Source organism: Perissodus microlepis, chromosome 3, assembly GCF_051167445.1.
Source record: "Perissodus microlepis isolate ML-2025 ecotype Zambia chromosome 3, ASM5116744v1, whole genome shotgun sequence".
Lineage (NCBI taxonomy): Eukaryota > Metazoa > Chordata > Actinopteri > Cichliformes > Cichlidae > Perissodus > Perissodus microlepis.
In genome coordinates this window covers 41,903,512-41,918,718 of record NC_140463.1, presented here as the reverse complement: position 1 = coordinate 41,918,718, position 15,207 = coordinate 41,903,512, and the positions used below count along the sequence as shown (strand labels likewise).

Sequence of the window (15,207 nt, the reverse complement as noted above, 5' to 3'; positions counted from 1 at the left end):
TTATCTATGAAGTTTGAGTAAAAAGCCAAGAAGACATCTTGTTATGAATGACGCTTATCCGCACATAATAGAATCAGCACTCACTGAGCGCGTCTCGTCCAATGAACTCTCGCGATAGTTTGAAGCACATGGCCGCCCGCAGTGTTTACAACTTCTCGTAATGAGATGGTGAAGGGAAACAAAGTCCCGAAGCAGAAAGACGGCGATTAGTTTTGTGTGTTCGGTCTTTTTCTCCGGCTTTTGGTGAAACTCTTGATTCTGCGAGTTTTGCTTTTCGGCCAAACCGCGAACACAACTAAAGGCCAGGCAAGCCACAACACAGGTATATAGCATCAGATTGCTAACGTAGGCTAATGCTAACTTGGGCTAAAGTGTGTGCTCCGATGTGAAGGGACGCTCAATAAGAAGCTAAAGCAAATTTCGCTAATTGATTTATTTACCAGAATCATCCATTATGCATAATAGCAACCGGGCGTGCGTGGACATGTAGAAAGAATGTAATATGTATCGCTCAAGCTTTAACTTGACCAAATAGACGCGAATGCTAGTTTGGTGAGGCAGCTGGCAGTCACGACTAGCCACAGGTGTGTGCTGTGAGGCAGTGACGTGCTCCTCTCACAGCAGCTGCACGTTCACTTTATCTTCAGTCTGACTTAACGGTTTTTTTCCTGGTTTTCGTGAACGTGCTATCATGGTCTTCCGTTGTTTTGACGAGCTCATTGTTGGTCTCGCTTTTCTCGTCTTCATGTTTTCTCGACTCATTGTTTCCTAGGCTGGTGGGTGCTGTGATGTCCTCGTACCCCAACAGACTCAAACATCCACACTGCAGGAGGAAGCACTACCCCAGTAGCACCTACCTCACCCACGTCTGACAGCCGACCGCTGGACACCGGGCGCTTGAAAGCTGGGTGGAGGGCTTCACGGGAGAGAGAGAGAGGGAGGTAAACAAAGATGTCAGACTCTGCAGGAGGTGGTGAAAGTGGAGGTGGTGCAGGGCAGGACTCCGAAGCAGATAATGAGCCCCCTCAACAGCCTCCACCTTCACTGCCTGGAGGTGCAGGGGAGATCTCAGAGGAAGGGGCTTCGCCATCTGCCAAGAGGCTGAGGATGAGTGAGGAGGGCGTGGGACAGGATCAGGTTGTGGAGCCCGGTCAGAGGCATGAAGAAACACCAACACAGCCTAGCTCGCTGCAGGGAATGCCAGCCCAAACAGCAGAAGGTACAGGATTGTTTCTGTTTTAATTCAAGATTATATGCATATATTAATATAAATTAAGATTACAGATGACCTGTGTTTAATCTGGCTTCTGCTGTCAGGAACAGGAGACCTGCTGCAGTGTGAGGAGGGAGGTCATAGTGGGAAAGAGGTAGTAGTCGTCGGGGAAGAAGAAGAAGAATACCATCAAAATGGAGAAGAAGGGCCAAAACCAGAGGAGGAACACAACGGTGATGGATCTGCAGAAAGCCCCGGTGACGGACAACAGTACGTGGAAGAAAAAAGGTTTATTTGTAGATTTAAACGTAGAGTAAGTTTGCGATATTTAGGCAGAGTTGAGATACAAGATGCGCGTTCATAAAATTGCAGAAACTGCTAGAAGAGATTGTAGCAGATGAACACAGAAGATATAATCTGAAAAATATTTAAAAAAGTATGAAGTTTACTTTTTAATTTTTCTTACACCCTTTTTATGTTAAAATTTGCATAGCTGGTAAATTAGTCTTTTTCAGGTAAAAACAAAAGGAAGCCAGTGGAGAAGTTAATGGGCGCAGTTGGTTATTTTGGATTGCATTGAATTGAGAGAGAAAAAAGGTCTTATGGTTTAGAGTTGCATGCTCATTGGCTAATGAGTCTGTGAAGGTTCTCAGTCATCCAGGTCATCGTAGTCTAATCATTTTCACACCTTGGCTCATGTCATTAGGTAGAGGATCAATAGGGGGTCCTTTTGTCCCTCTCGGGGGGACACTCCCACAGGGCTTAAATCTGGGACTCTCCACCATTTGACCCTAGAACTGAAGAAGCTTCTCGGATGAGAGGTGAAACGTCTTCAAGCAACTTAAAGAAGTCCAGATGCTTTTCTTTCTAAGCTCCTTAGACTATTGGCTAATGACTTTTCAATCAAAAGAATCAACCAGTGAGTGTGCAGTTTCACGGTCTAGGCACAATCTCATCTGGCCTGTTGCACCCAAGATGGCGACAGTGGAAACGCTCATCTCGTGGCTTTAGTGCAGGACTTCAAAAACCAGCAGGTAGCTTCACAGTAGCTATCTTTGTGAACAACAGGTGGGCGGAGCTTCTGTACTCACAGCCAGAGCAGCGCCCCTGAAATGACCATAACAGTGGTATTCCCTGTCATACAAGTCGCAAGAGTAGAAGAACCTGTCTGAAACGGAGCATTTAGAACGGTGTTTGTTTAACACTGGGTCTTTTCTTCATACTGTGATACATGAAATCTCCGACTATGTGTTTGTTTGTCACCCAACTCCTACGTGACCCGGAGCTGAGCAACCAAACGTACATCTTGGGCCTCTGAAGGTTCTTATCTGTATTGGACATTGTAACAACATCATGTTGCCTAGCAACTACCTTAAAATTATCTGCCAAGTAACCAAAATCCTTTGCATAAAACATCAATCACGAATTTAAGGTGACAGGCTGTATAGCATATGTCAGGTATGGTCCTCCCATACTCCAGAGGCATGCATGTGGGGTAGGGCTGCCACAAACGATTATTTTGATAGTCGACTAGTCACCGATTATTTTTGCGATTAGTCGACTAATCAAATCCATTGGACGTAAAACATACAACTTATTGCACCAGCACCCATCTGCTCTCATATAACTATCATTAGCTTGCAGCTTTAAGTGTTTAAGGTATGTGCTAACTAAAAATGAAGACAAAATGATAGTTTATTAAATTTTAATGAAATTTGCAGATTGTTTCGGTGAAGTTTAATAAACTCCTTGCTATCTAAAATATAACAGGACACCGGAGTATATTCTCGAGCATCTCACACTGCTGATAATCAGCTGTCTGCTTGATGTTTACTCAGCTGTGTAAAAACTATAACTTTAATCTCAGCCAAACCGATTCACTCAGGAACAAATAAAATACTAAAAAAAAGCCAAACAATAACATAACAAGTTATCTAAGTGACTTATATATCATGTTTAACCTGAGTAGCGAAAGACGGCGGTGGGTTTGAAAACGATTTGCCAGGAGTCCGGTGTTCTCACGGGCTCTAGTGAGCCTTTCCCCCAGCTAGCTATCGAGCTAGTGGGTAACAGACGTCTCCGAAAACGTCGGAGCGCTTTTGAAAGTATGTGGTGTCTTGATAAACTGAGCAGATATTTGAGGTTTACACAGCTACATTCTCGCCTGAAAATATGTTAAACTTTATTTTGTGACCCAAAAAGAATAATAAGAGTAATATTAAAACTAACTAGCTGCCGCCATTGTTGGAAACTGAGCTGGACCGCGCTATGAATTCTGGGACACAGCTTCTTCTTCTTCGGGGTTTAACGGCAGCTGGCATCCTTGTACATGCAGTGCTGCCATCTTCTGTTTCAGTGCGTTATTACACTCTTAAATCCTACTACTTATTCCTGCGTCTTCTGGGATCTTACAAAGCTTCAAACGACGCGTCGACTATTAAATTAGTCGTCGACGATTTTAATAGTCGACGTAATCGTGACTAGTCGACTAATCGTGGCAGCTCTAATGTGGGGTTAATCGGTGATTCTGTGCATGAACGAGTTACAGTCTCTCTGTGGTGGATGCACAACCTGTCTAGGTTGTAACCTCTAGACCTATGTGAGTCCATGATGGGCTCCAGCCACCAACTATATAAGCAGTGCAGAACTTGGCTGAGTGGGTGGAGACTGTGAACAGATGAAATAATTAACAGTCCAATCAATGCAGTCAACATGTGTTTGAAGCTTTAAGTTTATCAGTGACAGTGAGAGTGTCGTGTTTAGTAATGATGTGTTGTTAGATGTTGAGAAGTGCTTTTTTAATTGACACTCATGTTTAAGTGGGGCAGCTAAAAGCACCAGAGCATTAACTGATTCATCATTTTGAGACTGTCAGACATCATTATGCTAAAATTTGGAGAAAATGACCCAGGATGAAAAATAATGTAGTCAACTAATAGAAATCTAATTAACAATCAGCTGTAGTGTCACTGTGTGTAAATGATGCAGCTTATTACTTGGAAGTTTCCACTGTGTTTTATACACAGCGCTTGTTTGACTGAGGCTAGGGACTTCATTGGATGATGTGTGCCTAAAATAGCAATTAGCTTTAAAATTGTCTTCAATTATAAACCTTTAAGTGCTCATCTCTTAATAAATGTGAGATCTAGCTTTTAGTGGAGTGCATGAGCTTGTTGCGAGCGCATCTTTGACCACGGACGTCCTTGTCTCTCTGTCTCCAGGCTCAGCTTAGATTTTACCCAGAACCCTCAAATGCTGACTGGTTCCTGGACAGAGTACTCCAACCTGCCGGAGAACTACCTGAAAGGCTGCAAATGGTAAATTCTTTTTTTATATATGAAGAAAACATTGCGAGGGGCGTATTCATGGTTATTACATACTGGGCTTAGACACAAAAACAAGGCGACGTAAGGCTTTGAAATGGATACTGTGTGCATCTGCAGGGGGGCTGAGAGGTAGGTAGCACTGGGGTGCCGCTATATTTGAGTTTTGCCACTGGACTTCGAGTTCTCGGAAAGGCATCAGATCAACATGTGAGGTTCCATCATTGTTTGCATGAGCACAATGGATGCTGCAGAATTTTATAGGATTTTAAAATCAATGTGATATTTAATTGGAAGCCAGTGGAGGCCAGAGAGAATTGGGGTAATAGACTCAAACCTACCATTACCAGTTAGAAGGCGAGCCACAGTGTTTTGAGCGAGATGCAATCTATGAAGAAAGGCAGAATGAAGCCCAGTGTATGGGGAGTTGCAATAGTCTAACCTGGATGTGACAAAGGCATGGATAAGCTTTTCTAGATCCTCACGTGGTAAGTACGGCTTGGCTTTAGAGATTAAACGAAGTTGATAAAAACAAGATTCAATAACAGAGGACACATGCTTCAAATCATATCAAAGATGTACATGGTCACCATGACGTCTGCTTTTAGGTAGTGAAGCAGACAATTGCAGTGTACACTCAGTTAGTAGCAATTTGCCAATCACAAGGTAGCAAACAATACTCATCCTCAGTTTCTGATTCTAACGAGGACTAAAATTTACAAAGCAAATGTTTTTTGTTTTTGTTTTTTTCAGCCAGTTTTGAATCAACTCTGTGGTGTTAAGATTAACATACATGAACGATAAACTAGAGATGGAGCTCCTAAAATCATAGCAAAAGTGTTTACTAAGTTTCCAGGTCAGCGGAGTTGATGTATTATTTTGTCATAGCATTGTCAACATTTTGACTTGTTTTTGTAACGAGGGGGGGCTGCTGGCTCACTCTGAAGTATACAGGTTTAACTTTTTACCCCTGAAGGCTCTACAGGGGTCCAGTGAAGCTTTGTTTTTGTTTTGTTTTTTAACTCTTTTTCAGAAAAGAGCCGATTCTTTCAGATTTCAGGTCTGCTTATAGAACACAAGGACCGGGAAGTTAGTGAGGGTGGTGTCTGCCTATACAGACCTATACAGTTGTCAAACCACATCTTTATTGTGATATGCTGAGGGGTCAAAACACGTCATTGCGGGTACGGGGAGGTCACATGTTTATGGGGTTTATGGGGGAAAGAGTTAATGAACTTCCACATCTGCTTTACCTTTCTGACCCAGAAAAGGTCAGTTTTCTTTAATTAATGCTATAAATACAGTTGTCTGTGTACGAGCTGCTTACATGCTATAGTGCAGCTGCATATATTTTAGTATTATATGTGTGTTTTGTGTTTTCTGTTACTTTAACATGCACACAAACCCAGCCCGAGTACTTGTTGTTCTAGTCTTTAATGATCTGTCATCCCTTCTCTTCCTCTTACCTAGGGCTCCTGATGGTTCTTGTATCCTGACAAACAGTGCAGACAATGTCCTCCGAGTGTACAACATCCCTCCAGAGATTTACAGCTACAACTGGGACTTGCTTCCTGAAATGGTGAGTACACAAATAGCTTGCCATCGGGGGCCGGACAGGCGACGGGAAATGAGAAAGCAACAAACAAATGTTAGAGCAAATATTCATTATTTTATGGATTTAAATTCAGTTGAAAGATGAACGCAGCTATAAAGACTCCTTCATTTGTAAAGGTCAGCAGTCTGAGTCAAATCTGGAGCTTCCCTGTTTATGTTTATGAAGGTTATTACTAAACGTCAGTTTTGCTTTTTGTTACAATAAACAAAAATCCTTTAAGACCGTCTGCCTGATAAAACGCGTTAGTGAAGATTAATCTGTGGGAATAAAATGGACTTTGTGTTTTGGTCGGGGCGAAATGTCAAGTAGTGAGCCAATCTTTTAATTGTATTACAAGCTGGTTTGATTGGGATCACTGAACAAAAATAATTGAAATATAATCCATTTTCTCTAGTTGAAATCTCGCAGCCTTTGTAATGAGAGGAGAAGATTGACTGTTGATTGCTCTGTTTCTCACATGCTTCCACTGGCTTTTGAAATTGAATTTTTCTGGGTAGCCACTTATTTAGTGTCAGCCTCAGAGCTGACGGACCCAGCCAGTGCCTTTGGCCTACATTTCTTAATGCAGGAGGTCTCAGTCCCTCTGTTACTGACTGTCTGTCTTTTCTTTTATTCTCTGCTAGAGTCCAGTGCTGCGGATGGCAGAAGGAGACACCATCTACGACTACTGCTGGTACCCCAAGATGAACTCTTTGGAGCCGGACACGTGCTTGTGAGCTGAACCTGGTCTTTTTCAAACCATTCCCTAAGCCTCTCGCTTCAAGTCCACCTTGGAGACGGTGAAATGTGTATACACTGAAAAAAGCACCGGGTTGTGTTTTGTGTCAGTTTCTAATCTCGGGTGGTTGGATCGGGTTCCCGGTGAATTTGTCGGCTTTTCTTTGTGCTGCAGTGTGTCTAATAGACTGTCTGAATACAGAACATTTTGTTGTAGTCTTGTGTCTCATTCTTTGATCCCAGAGGTATGTGCAGCGGTTGTGGAAGCTGGCTGCCTGCAAGGAGGGAAGCTGTAAAAGCTTTCTGATGTCTCTCATTACCAGTGAAGAGTTGGCCTGCGTCTCGTCCGCCTCGTCGCAATCCGCTCGCCTGTTTGAGGCCCACAGTGCGATTCAGCCCGCTAACAGCACTCCTGAGTCCAGACAACACCTAAAGGGCCTCGTGAATCCCTGACTCGAGGCTTTGCTTTTCATCTCCTTCTCCTTTTTTTGTGTTTAGAAGGGTGCACTCTAGCAAGTATGTGGCAATTATGACATCACTGAGTGTTGGTGTGTGTGCTGTGAAGGAAAGTTAGCATCAGCAGCATCCAGCCGTCGCTGTGAAGGCTGCTTATCGTCTGCGGTGAGAGAAGTAAGGCTGAGCTAATGAGCCGAGGTCAGGTTGCCAGCAGTTTTCGTGGTGTGTTACCCTTCAGCCCCAACTCCCCCAACTCAGTCAGACCCTCGCACAGTTGAGTGGATCAAGGCCCAGAACTGGCACCGACATCCTCACATCGTACAGCTTTCACCATGTTAGTGGGTGAGGGTCTGGAGCTGGACAAACCAAAATCATCAACAAAAGTCTCGCGGGCAGTGAAGCGCTCGAGTCGTGTCTATAATCCAAATGCTGATGGAAACTGACAGCAAACACTCGTGATTGTCTTCAGATCGCTGCCATCTATCAAACAGGAGCTCCTGCAGGGCGCAGTCAGGTGGTCGGGCAGAGTACACCGACTGACTGTAGCAGTCAGATAAAAGATTGCGGTTGTGACGATTAAAAGAAAACATCTAGCAAAGCAGGAGAGCCATGTCTCCTGCTTACCCTTTCTCTCCCTCTTTTCACGTCGCTGTTTTGTTTCTCCCTCTGCGCTCCTTGAACTATCTGCCTGCCAAAAGCCGTGTGTTGTTGATGCCCCTCCTGTAGAGAGGGAATAAGGGCCCCTGTTATGGCTCGGTTAAGTTGCGCTGAGTTCTAGGCATGGCTCCAAGCTAGCAGCAGTCTAGCATTATAATTGGGCATTTCCCTGCTCTGGAATAAAGCCGTGGCTCACAGGGGCCATAACAGAACACGGCAGCAGCGGCGGGGGCTAATTTCCTTTGTCTAATTGAGCGGCAGTGATGTTTCAGCATTTGTTCAGTGCTCAATAACTAGAGTTAAAAAGGCATGGCTCAGTCTTTGGCCCTGATGCGGATCAATAAGAATGTGCTGCAGCCTTGTCTTCATAATGAGGCGAAGCATGTAGCTGTATGTTTGTTTCGCAGTACATGTTAGTTGTTCCCTCCGTTAGCTCAGTTTTTTCATCTCATTCATTTCTAAATCATTAATTCATTCATATTTATTTATTTCGACCTCCTCTTCTTCAGTCTAGCCAGCAGTAGCCGTGACAACCCCGTCCATGTGTGGGATGCATTTTACGGGGAGGTGCGAGCCAGCTTCCGACCCTACAATCACCTGGACGAGCTGACGGCAGCTCACTCGCTGTGCTTCTCTCCAGATGGCGCGCAGCTCTACTGCGGGTTTGACAAAATGGTCAGGGTCTTCCACACCGAGCGCCCGGGCAGAGACTGTGAGGAGCGACCCACAATAGGTCAGTCGTCAACGTCTCATCAGCTTTCACCTTGAAGCTTGTCGATGAGCTTTCCTCAATCGGGTGACGTAAAACCCATTTAACATCTTTTCGTTTCATTTCATCAGTCGTTACAAAAAACGAGGCCAAACACAAATATGTGTATCACCTCTTTCTTCGCCTTTTCAGCTGCTACATTTCAACCACAAATTGAGTTTGTCTTTTTTTCATTAAAATATTAGAAGCTGGCCTCCTGCTCACAGCCGGTGTGATTGTGTTTATTGCTTTCTTCTTGTGTGAGGTTTTACAGCAGTTAACGACTGTACTGAAAACAAGGATATTAAATTGGAGTACCTTCAGGGATACTGGTACCACATTTGAGAAACACTGCTTTAAGGTTACACCCTTGTGCTATAAACACATTGTTAATTCACAGCAGTGAAGTCCTGCTGACAGAGTGACTGAAGAAGTGTCAGTTTGCAGTGAGATACTGACTTTCTGATAATACTGTTACCAGCAGCGTCATTTTTAACGCATTCTGTGTTGGATGTTTTGCTGATTGTGAGCAAACTTCAACGACACTCAAATGTAGCTATAAATAAGTACAGTGTTCACAAGAAATGTCTCGATGCATGCTCGATCATCCAGGTAAGTAAATCCTAAAAGGTTCTGTTCATCTCGATGAAGCGTTTTCAGTGGAAGAGGTTTGTTCACTCATCCAAATGACTGCTTCGGTCTCAGCTGACTGCAGGTTTCTCCTAGTATTTGCATAATAACTGAAACTAGCACCAGTGGCAAACCATGGACAGTCATTTCCTAAATCATTAATTTGCATATTGTCATCACCAATGATCCATGACCATTGGTCATTGATGCAATGGCTGCAATCACAGCATTGTAAGATGGTGACAGATGTACCGTTAGGCCCCCTCCTCGATTCGGAGATGGTCTTTCCTTTTTCACGTAAATGGCCTCCTTGACTCCGCGTTCAAACCAGCGTTCCTCCCTGTCCAGGATGTGTACATCCTCATCATTGAAAGTGTCCACTGGCCTGTAGGTGTAAATAGACTGTGGAGTTCTGGCCTGACGAGTTAGGACAACACAGAACACCTAACTACTTAGCCCAGGGTTGTTTTGTTTCCCAGATGTAGAAATCCTCCTGGCACTTAACAGCGTACACTACATTACTGTTTGTGTCGGGGGACCCGATCCTTGGGGTGACAAATTTTTGGTGCAGCGTGCTTTGGGGTTTGAAAGCCACAGTGTTTAGAGAAAATGCGTCTCAACTGCTCCAATACTCCTGACACACATGGGATCACTACAGGTTTTCGCTTGGGCAGCGGTTGTCCTTCTCTCCTGGATCAGATGGAGCTTTCTTTAGGAGCCTTCCCAGCTTTGACAAAAGTCCAGCTGGGATAACCACATTTACTCAGGGCCTTCTTGATGTGCTGTTCTTCTGCCTCCCTGGCCGCTGTGTCTGTGGGGATGGTGTTCGCTCTGTGTTGTAGCGTCCTGATGACACCCAGTTTGTGCTCCAGTGGATGATGAGAGTCAAACCTTAGATACTGATCCGTATGTGTAGGTTTACGGTACACGTCAGCTTTTAGATGTCCCCCATTACTGATGGAAATCTCACAGTCTAAGAAGGCTAACCTGCCACTTTGAATTTGATGTGTCGGTCCACAGAGTTAATGTGATCCATGAATTGTGGTACGTCCTGAGATTTGATTTTTCCCTCAGGTGTCATCCACATACCTGAACCAATGGCTTGGTGGTGTTCCAGGGTAGGATAACAAAACCCTCTTTTCCACTTCTTCCATATACAAATTGGCCACAATGAGGGAACCCGTGTTTCTGCCTGTAGTACTGACCCTTGTATGTGAAATATGTGGAATTAAGACACAGTTCACACACTTGGTCGATTTATAAGGTTGTGGAAACGTGCAGTCAGCTGAGACTGAAGAAGCCGCTCGCATGAGTGACCAAACGCTTCGTTCTGATGAACAGAATCAACGTTTTGGGATTCACAAGAAATATTGTGAGAAATTGAAACCCTTAGACAGACAGTAAACAGACGTGAGAGGGAGGATAATGTGAAGTCTGTTGTTTCTTGTTTTCAGTGAGTTGCTGTTTGACAGCTGGCTGTCACATCTCACAGGCTGAAGCCTCCTTGAACAAACTGACAAGGAGCGTTTTTATTATGTGCTTCTGACAAAAACCAAGGAGAACACAATGTTTACTGTGATGAATTTCTTTCCTCCGTCTCACATTCATATGGCATAATTTCACTGGAAGCTCTTTTTTAAATGTACTTGAACGACTTTTTCTAAATTGGCAGAGGCAGATCCGGCAGAGGCAGATCCAGCAAAGGCTTTAACTAACACACACCATCATCACCCTGAGATTGTAATCCGTTGGCTCACTGGTGTAATCACTGAGAAATCTGTTGCTTTTAAGGACCGACTCAGGAATGTCTGAACTGCCAAAAAGTCAACTTTGAGTCGACGAGACTGCAAATTGTGTCCTGTGAACTATAAAGTGCTGAAAGCGCTGCCAAACGCTCTCTCTTGTCCTCGCCGCAGTGAAAAAGCAAGGCCAGAGTGGCATCATCTCCTGCTTTGGCTTCAGCCCTTGCCAATCTGTTTACGCCTGTGGCTCTTACTCCCGCTGCGCTGGCCTCTACTCCTGCCAGGACGGCACCCTGCTGGCTCTGCTGCCGACCCGTCACCACGGAGGGCTCACCCATCTGCTCTTCTCCCCCGACGGCAACTACCTGTACACCGGCGGCCGCAAGGTAACGCACGAACAGACTCGCACACAGCTTCAAGCAGAGAGATACCCGAAGGTAACAATCGCTGCTGAACACACACAAACCATCAGTTGTGTTTGGGTGTTAAGCAGGTAACTGATGTTGCTTTGCAGAATATAAATACACAAGTATGATGTAAAGCTTTACATGATACTCAGTCCTCTCAGCATGTGTCAGTAACTTAAAATGAAATATTTAAGCTAGCATCTAACATTATTCTCCTGCTGCAACCTGTATGCCAGCTAATTCAGCTACAGGTTCGCTGTAATCTGAAGAAATGATATCAAGGCAGTGTAAGGAAGATTAATGGTAGGTCCTAAATTTAATAGAGCTCCAATTGAAAGTAATAGCTATCAATCAAAAGTCTGATAGTACTTGTTTTATCTATGATTATTGTAAGTCTGTGGGAAATTAATGTACTCTGTGTCCTCTGAAGAGATGTGTGTTTGAGTTTTCAACCCTCAGAACAGAAATTGGACAAAAAGTTTGGCTTTTTGAAGCTTTATCAAGTGGCAAAACCTGAGGCTGAAAAAGTACAGATGTTGGTAAATGGCATATTTGCTGCTTTCCCAGTGACTTGTGATTTGATCATGACCAACCTGAGCTTCTCCATCATTGATGATCTTTGGGTTTTTCAAACTTGGACATTAGTCAGTGCTGAAGTTGAGGAAGAGACTGCTTTATTCCTGGTTCTCACTTCTGCTAATTTCAGCTACTGAACTGCACTACTTAACCAAGTTTGTGCTGTCGGTGCCTTTGGGAACATTTTTAACCAAAGTTATCTGACGAGCATGTCCCGCCGCGAGGTGCAGACTGTTCAAGATGCTTATGGCTCATGTTCTAGTAGTGAAATCAAGAATTATCAGCTTGTTACAGTTATGCATGAAAGTGACTGCGTGTAGCACACAAAATCTATTGATGCAGCTTGCTAACCATGCTAGCTAGTGTAAGCTAACTTGGAAGTCTCTCTCGTGCTGACTTCTGGCTCCAAAACATTAACGCTGGCAAAAATGTTAATATTAAAGCTTCAAACCCCAAAATGACCTTAGTGTGGCTATGTCCAAATTTTATATACAGGCTGTGAAGATAAATTCTGACTGCCTTTTGTTGTGTGGCAGTTATTTGTGATGGATAAAGTTAGCATCCAGGCTTGGGAACGAATGATTTCATGGAAATTCTTTTGTGTGTGTGTGCAGGATCCAGAAATCCTGTGCTGGGACCTAAGAGAGCCGGGAAGAGTTGTGTTTTCTCTTAAAAGGAACGTGGCCACTAATCAGCGCATCTACTTTGACCTCGATCAGTAAGTAACAGGGAAACTGCATCAGTAATCCTGTTGTATATGAGTGTGATGTGATTCATCTGGTTTTTCTGTGTTAAATAGCAGCAAGGATCGTCGTATTAGCGGATTCCCACTCGTGTTTCTGTTTGTGTGCGTTTAGATCTGGCAGGTACCTGCTGAGTGGAGACACGGAGGGAGTGGTGTCAGTATGGGACACCCACACAGCGCCTCCTGATGGTAATGAAGAACTACTGCAGCCTCAGCTTAGGTTCCAGGCGTACTGGGACTGCACCAACGGAGTCAGGTATGATTACTAATCTAATCCAGCTCACTGACAGATTAGATTCCAGTAATGAAAACATTTAAAATATTAGACTGAAGGTGGATCATTCTCAATAATTAACCTTTTACAAAGGTGAAGCTAATCTTGATCAGCTGCATTGTTGTTCAGTAGAAACAAAACTGAATAAAAGCAATTAACAAAGTTTCAGCTTTTTCGAATTCACTTATGTTACACTGTTGTTCAGTTATGCTGCTGTTTTGCTGTGTCAGGCTGTTTGGGTCATGCAGTCATTTTTCACAAAATCGTAGGAGGCAAAACAAATGATCCAAAACATTCAGTGACAGAGCAGCTTTGGCTTTAGTCAAGCATGTTACTGCTTTTTGAGAGCAGAGAGTGAAAACCAAACCACAGCTTCTCAATAATTCTGGATACTCTGGCACAAAAAACAGCTTTGATTGTGAATACGTGATTGCAGAGAATAAAGCCAATGATGTACTAAAAATTAAACGGTGACTTTTAATTGAACACAGATGGTGTAAATGTGCAGCAGTTATGTATAAAATGTGGAAAAGCCTGATGTAATTCAGTTGTTTTCAGTGAAATGAATCGTGCATTTTCTTTCAAGCGTGATGCTGCGTGCGCAATAGCTGAAAGTCCAGTCATGTCACGCTAGCAGAAACAGTTTTTTGCACAGCTTATCACGCCATTATTTTCATGAGTCCCTTCCTGGATCTTCCCTCTGCCCCCCTCTGCTGCGCCGTCCTTCTCCTCTTCTTCTTCTACAGTATCCATCCCTTCATGCCGCTGCTGGCAACATCCAGCGGCCAGCGGCAGTTCCCGTGGCCCGGCGACAGCGAGGATGACTCGGCCTCTGACACGGAGGGGAGCGGCGCTGTGATGTCACAGCAAGACACCCGGCAGGACAACGTCCTGACCCTGTGGTGGGCGGGACCGCTTAGCCCCGCCGCTGAAGGGAGCCAAGACCAGAGCGCTACAGCAGCAGAGGCCTGAATATCTGTCACTGCACTCAGCTGATACAAATCGAGTTACACATGCCGTGTGATGTTTGTGTGTAAAGCTGATTTTGGTTTGTACAAATAGACCATCAGCAGGCTGTTTGTTTGTAGTTTAACTGCCAACTTTACCAGAACTTGGAAAAAAAAGGTTAATGTCAAAGCCAAAAGTTAAGAGGTTCTTTAAAGCCTTAATGCTGAGATAAGAGGTGTGTTTTCTAAGGAGACGTTAGGACATTACAATCAAATATAACCAGCCTCTTCTTAAACATTTACCTTTATTTCATTTTAGTAGAGACTCTACTTCCTGAATAAGAATACATGTGGTGGAAGTGAAATCCTCTCACTGTGTCCGTGCGTGTGTGTCTGCTGATCGCGTCTCGGCCGTGTCGGCGGGAGTGTTTGTTTACGTGTGCGTGTAGCTGCGATGCTTCCCCGGAGATCTTTCACTGCTATAGTTACAGTAAGTGCCATTTGTTCTCAAGCTTTCGCTTTTGTAAAGTGACGGGGATCTCCTGGTTTTAGCTTCTTTTTTAAAGTGCCAGACGCGACAAGTAGCGTTGCTCCGTGCATGCCCACAAATGTATATTTTTGTAAAGCCGTGACGACGATTCTCCTTTTTTTGAATGTAACTTCAAAAACAATCTGTGAAAGTCTTGTAATTAGCAGCTGCTGCTTGAAATGTGCTCTTTCCTTTTTGTTTTCCTCCTACTGGTTGTGGTGCTTTTGTACCGTGCGAGTGGTGCTAGCAGCTCAGAAGACATTGTTTGATTAATTGCATTAATACTTGTAGCCGTTTGTCGAATGCTCGCGTTGTTACCGGGGTGCGCTTTCCTGTAGTGTCTTTGCAGGTTGGTGAGAAGCTCAGCGTGCTCCAGCCAAAGCCTTGGATCTTTACACTGATTAAATCGATCACTTTTTAAAGCCTGTGTCGGTTGCTTGATTTATTTATTCATTCAGATATGTTGCCAAGCAATGGGAGCTATAATTTTGTAGCTATTATTTCTACACAAATTTGTACTCTGTTATGAATCGCGTTGGCCTTGAAGATAAGTCTGGAGATGGACGCCTCCGTGCACAACAGGGAGCTGTCTGCTGGTTTTATTCAAATGAATTAAAAGCACGTTTCC

The 15,207-nt window shown here is 44.0% G+C and overlaps 1 protein-coding gene across 5 annotated transcripts; it reads left to right on the top strand.

The window, feature by feature from the left end:
* Positions 1–89: 89 nt before the first annotated feature.
* On the top strand, positions 90–15,001 carry wrap53 (WD repeat containing, antisense to TP53). 5 transcript variants are annotated; one of them, XM_084924511.1, is made up of 11 exons: positions 90–322; positions 773–1,219; positions 1,324–1,501; positions 4,435–4,530; positions 6,007–6,115; positions 6,775–6,863; positions 8,491–8,714; positions 11,276–11,487; positions 12,699–12,802; positions 12,942–13,085; positions 13,850–15,001. In XM_084924511.1, the coding sequence occupies exons 2-11, from the start codon at positions 952–954 to the stop codon at positions 14,073–14,075; spliced, it is 1,650 nt and encodes a 549-aa protein (XP_084780637.1). In that variant the 5' UTR covers positions 90–322; positions 773–951; the 3' UTR covers positions 14,076–15,001. The 5 variants fall into 5 exon arrangements, with proteins under 5 accessions (XP_084780637.1, XP_084780639.1, XP_084780635.1 ...); XM_084924513.1 differs by having other exon boundaries at positions 91–322; positions 1,324–1,483; XM_084924509.1 differs by having other exon boundaries at positions 91–322; positions 1,318–1,501.
* The last annotated feature ends 206 nt before the right edge of the window (positions 15,002–15,207 follow it).

Coding starts and splice junctions, on each gene's coding strand:
- wrap53 (XM_084924509.1), top strand. CDS start 952: ATGTCAGACTCTGCAGGAGGTGGTGAAAGTGGAGGTGGTGCAGGGCAG. Junction 1,220..1,317: donor GCCAGCCCAAACAGCAGAAG/GTACAGGATTGT, acceptor TTCTGCTGTCAG/GAACAGGAGACCTGCTGCAG. Junction 12,803..12,941: donor ATCTACTTTGACCTCGATCA/GTAAGTAACAGG, acceptor GTGTGCGTTTAG/ATCTGGCAGGTACCTGCTGA.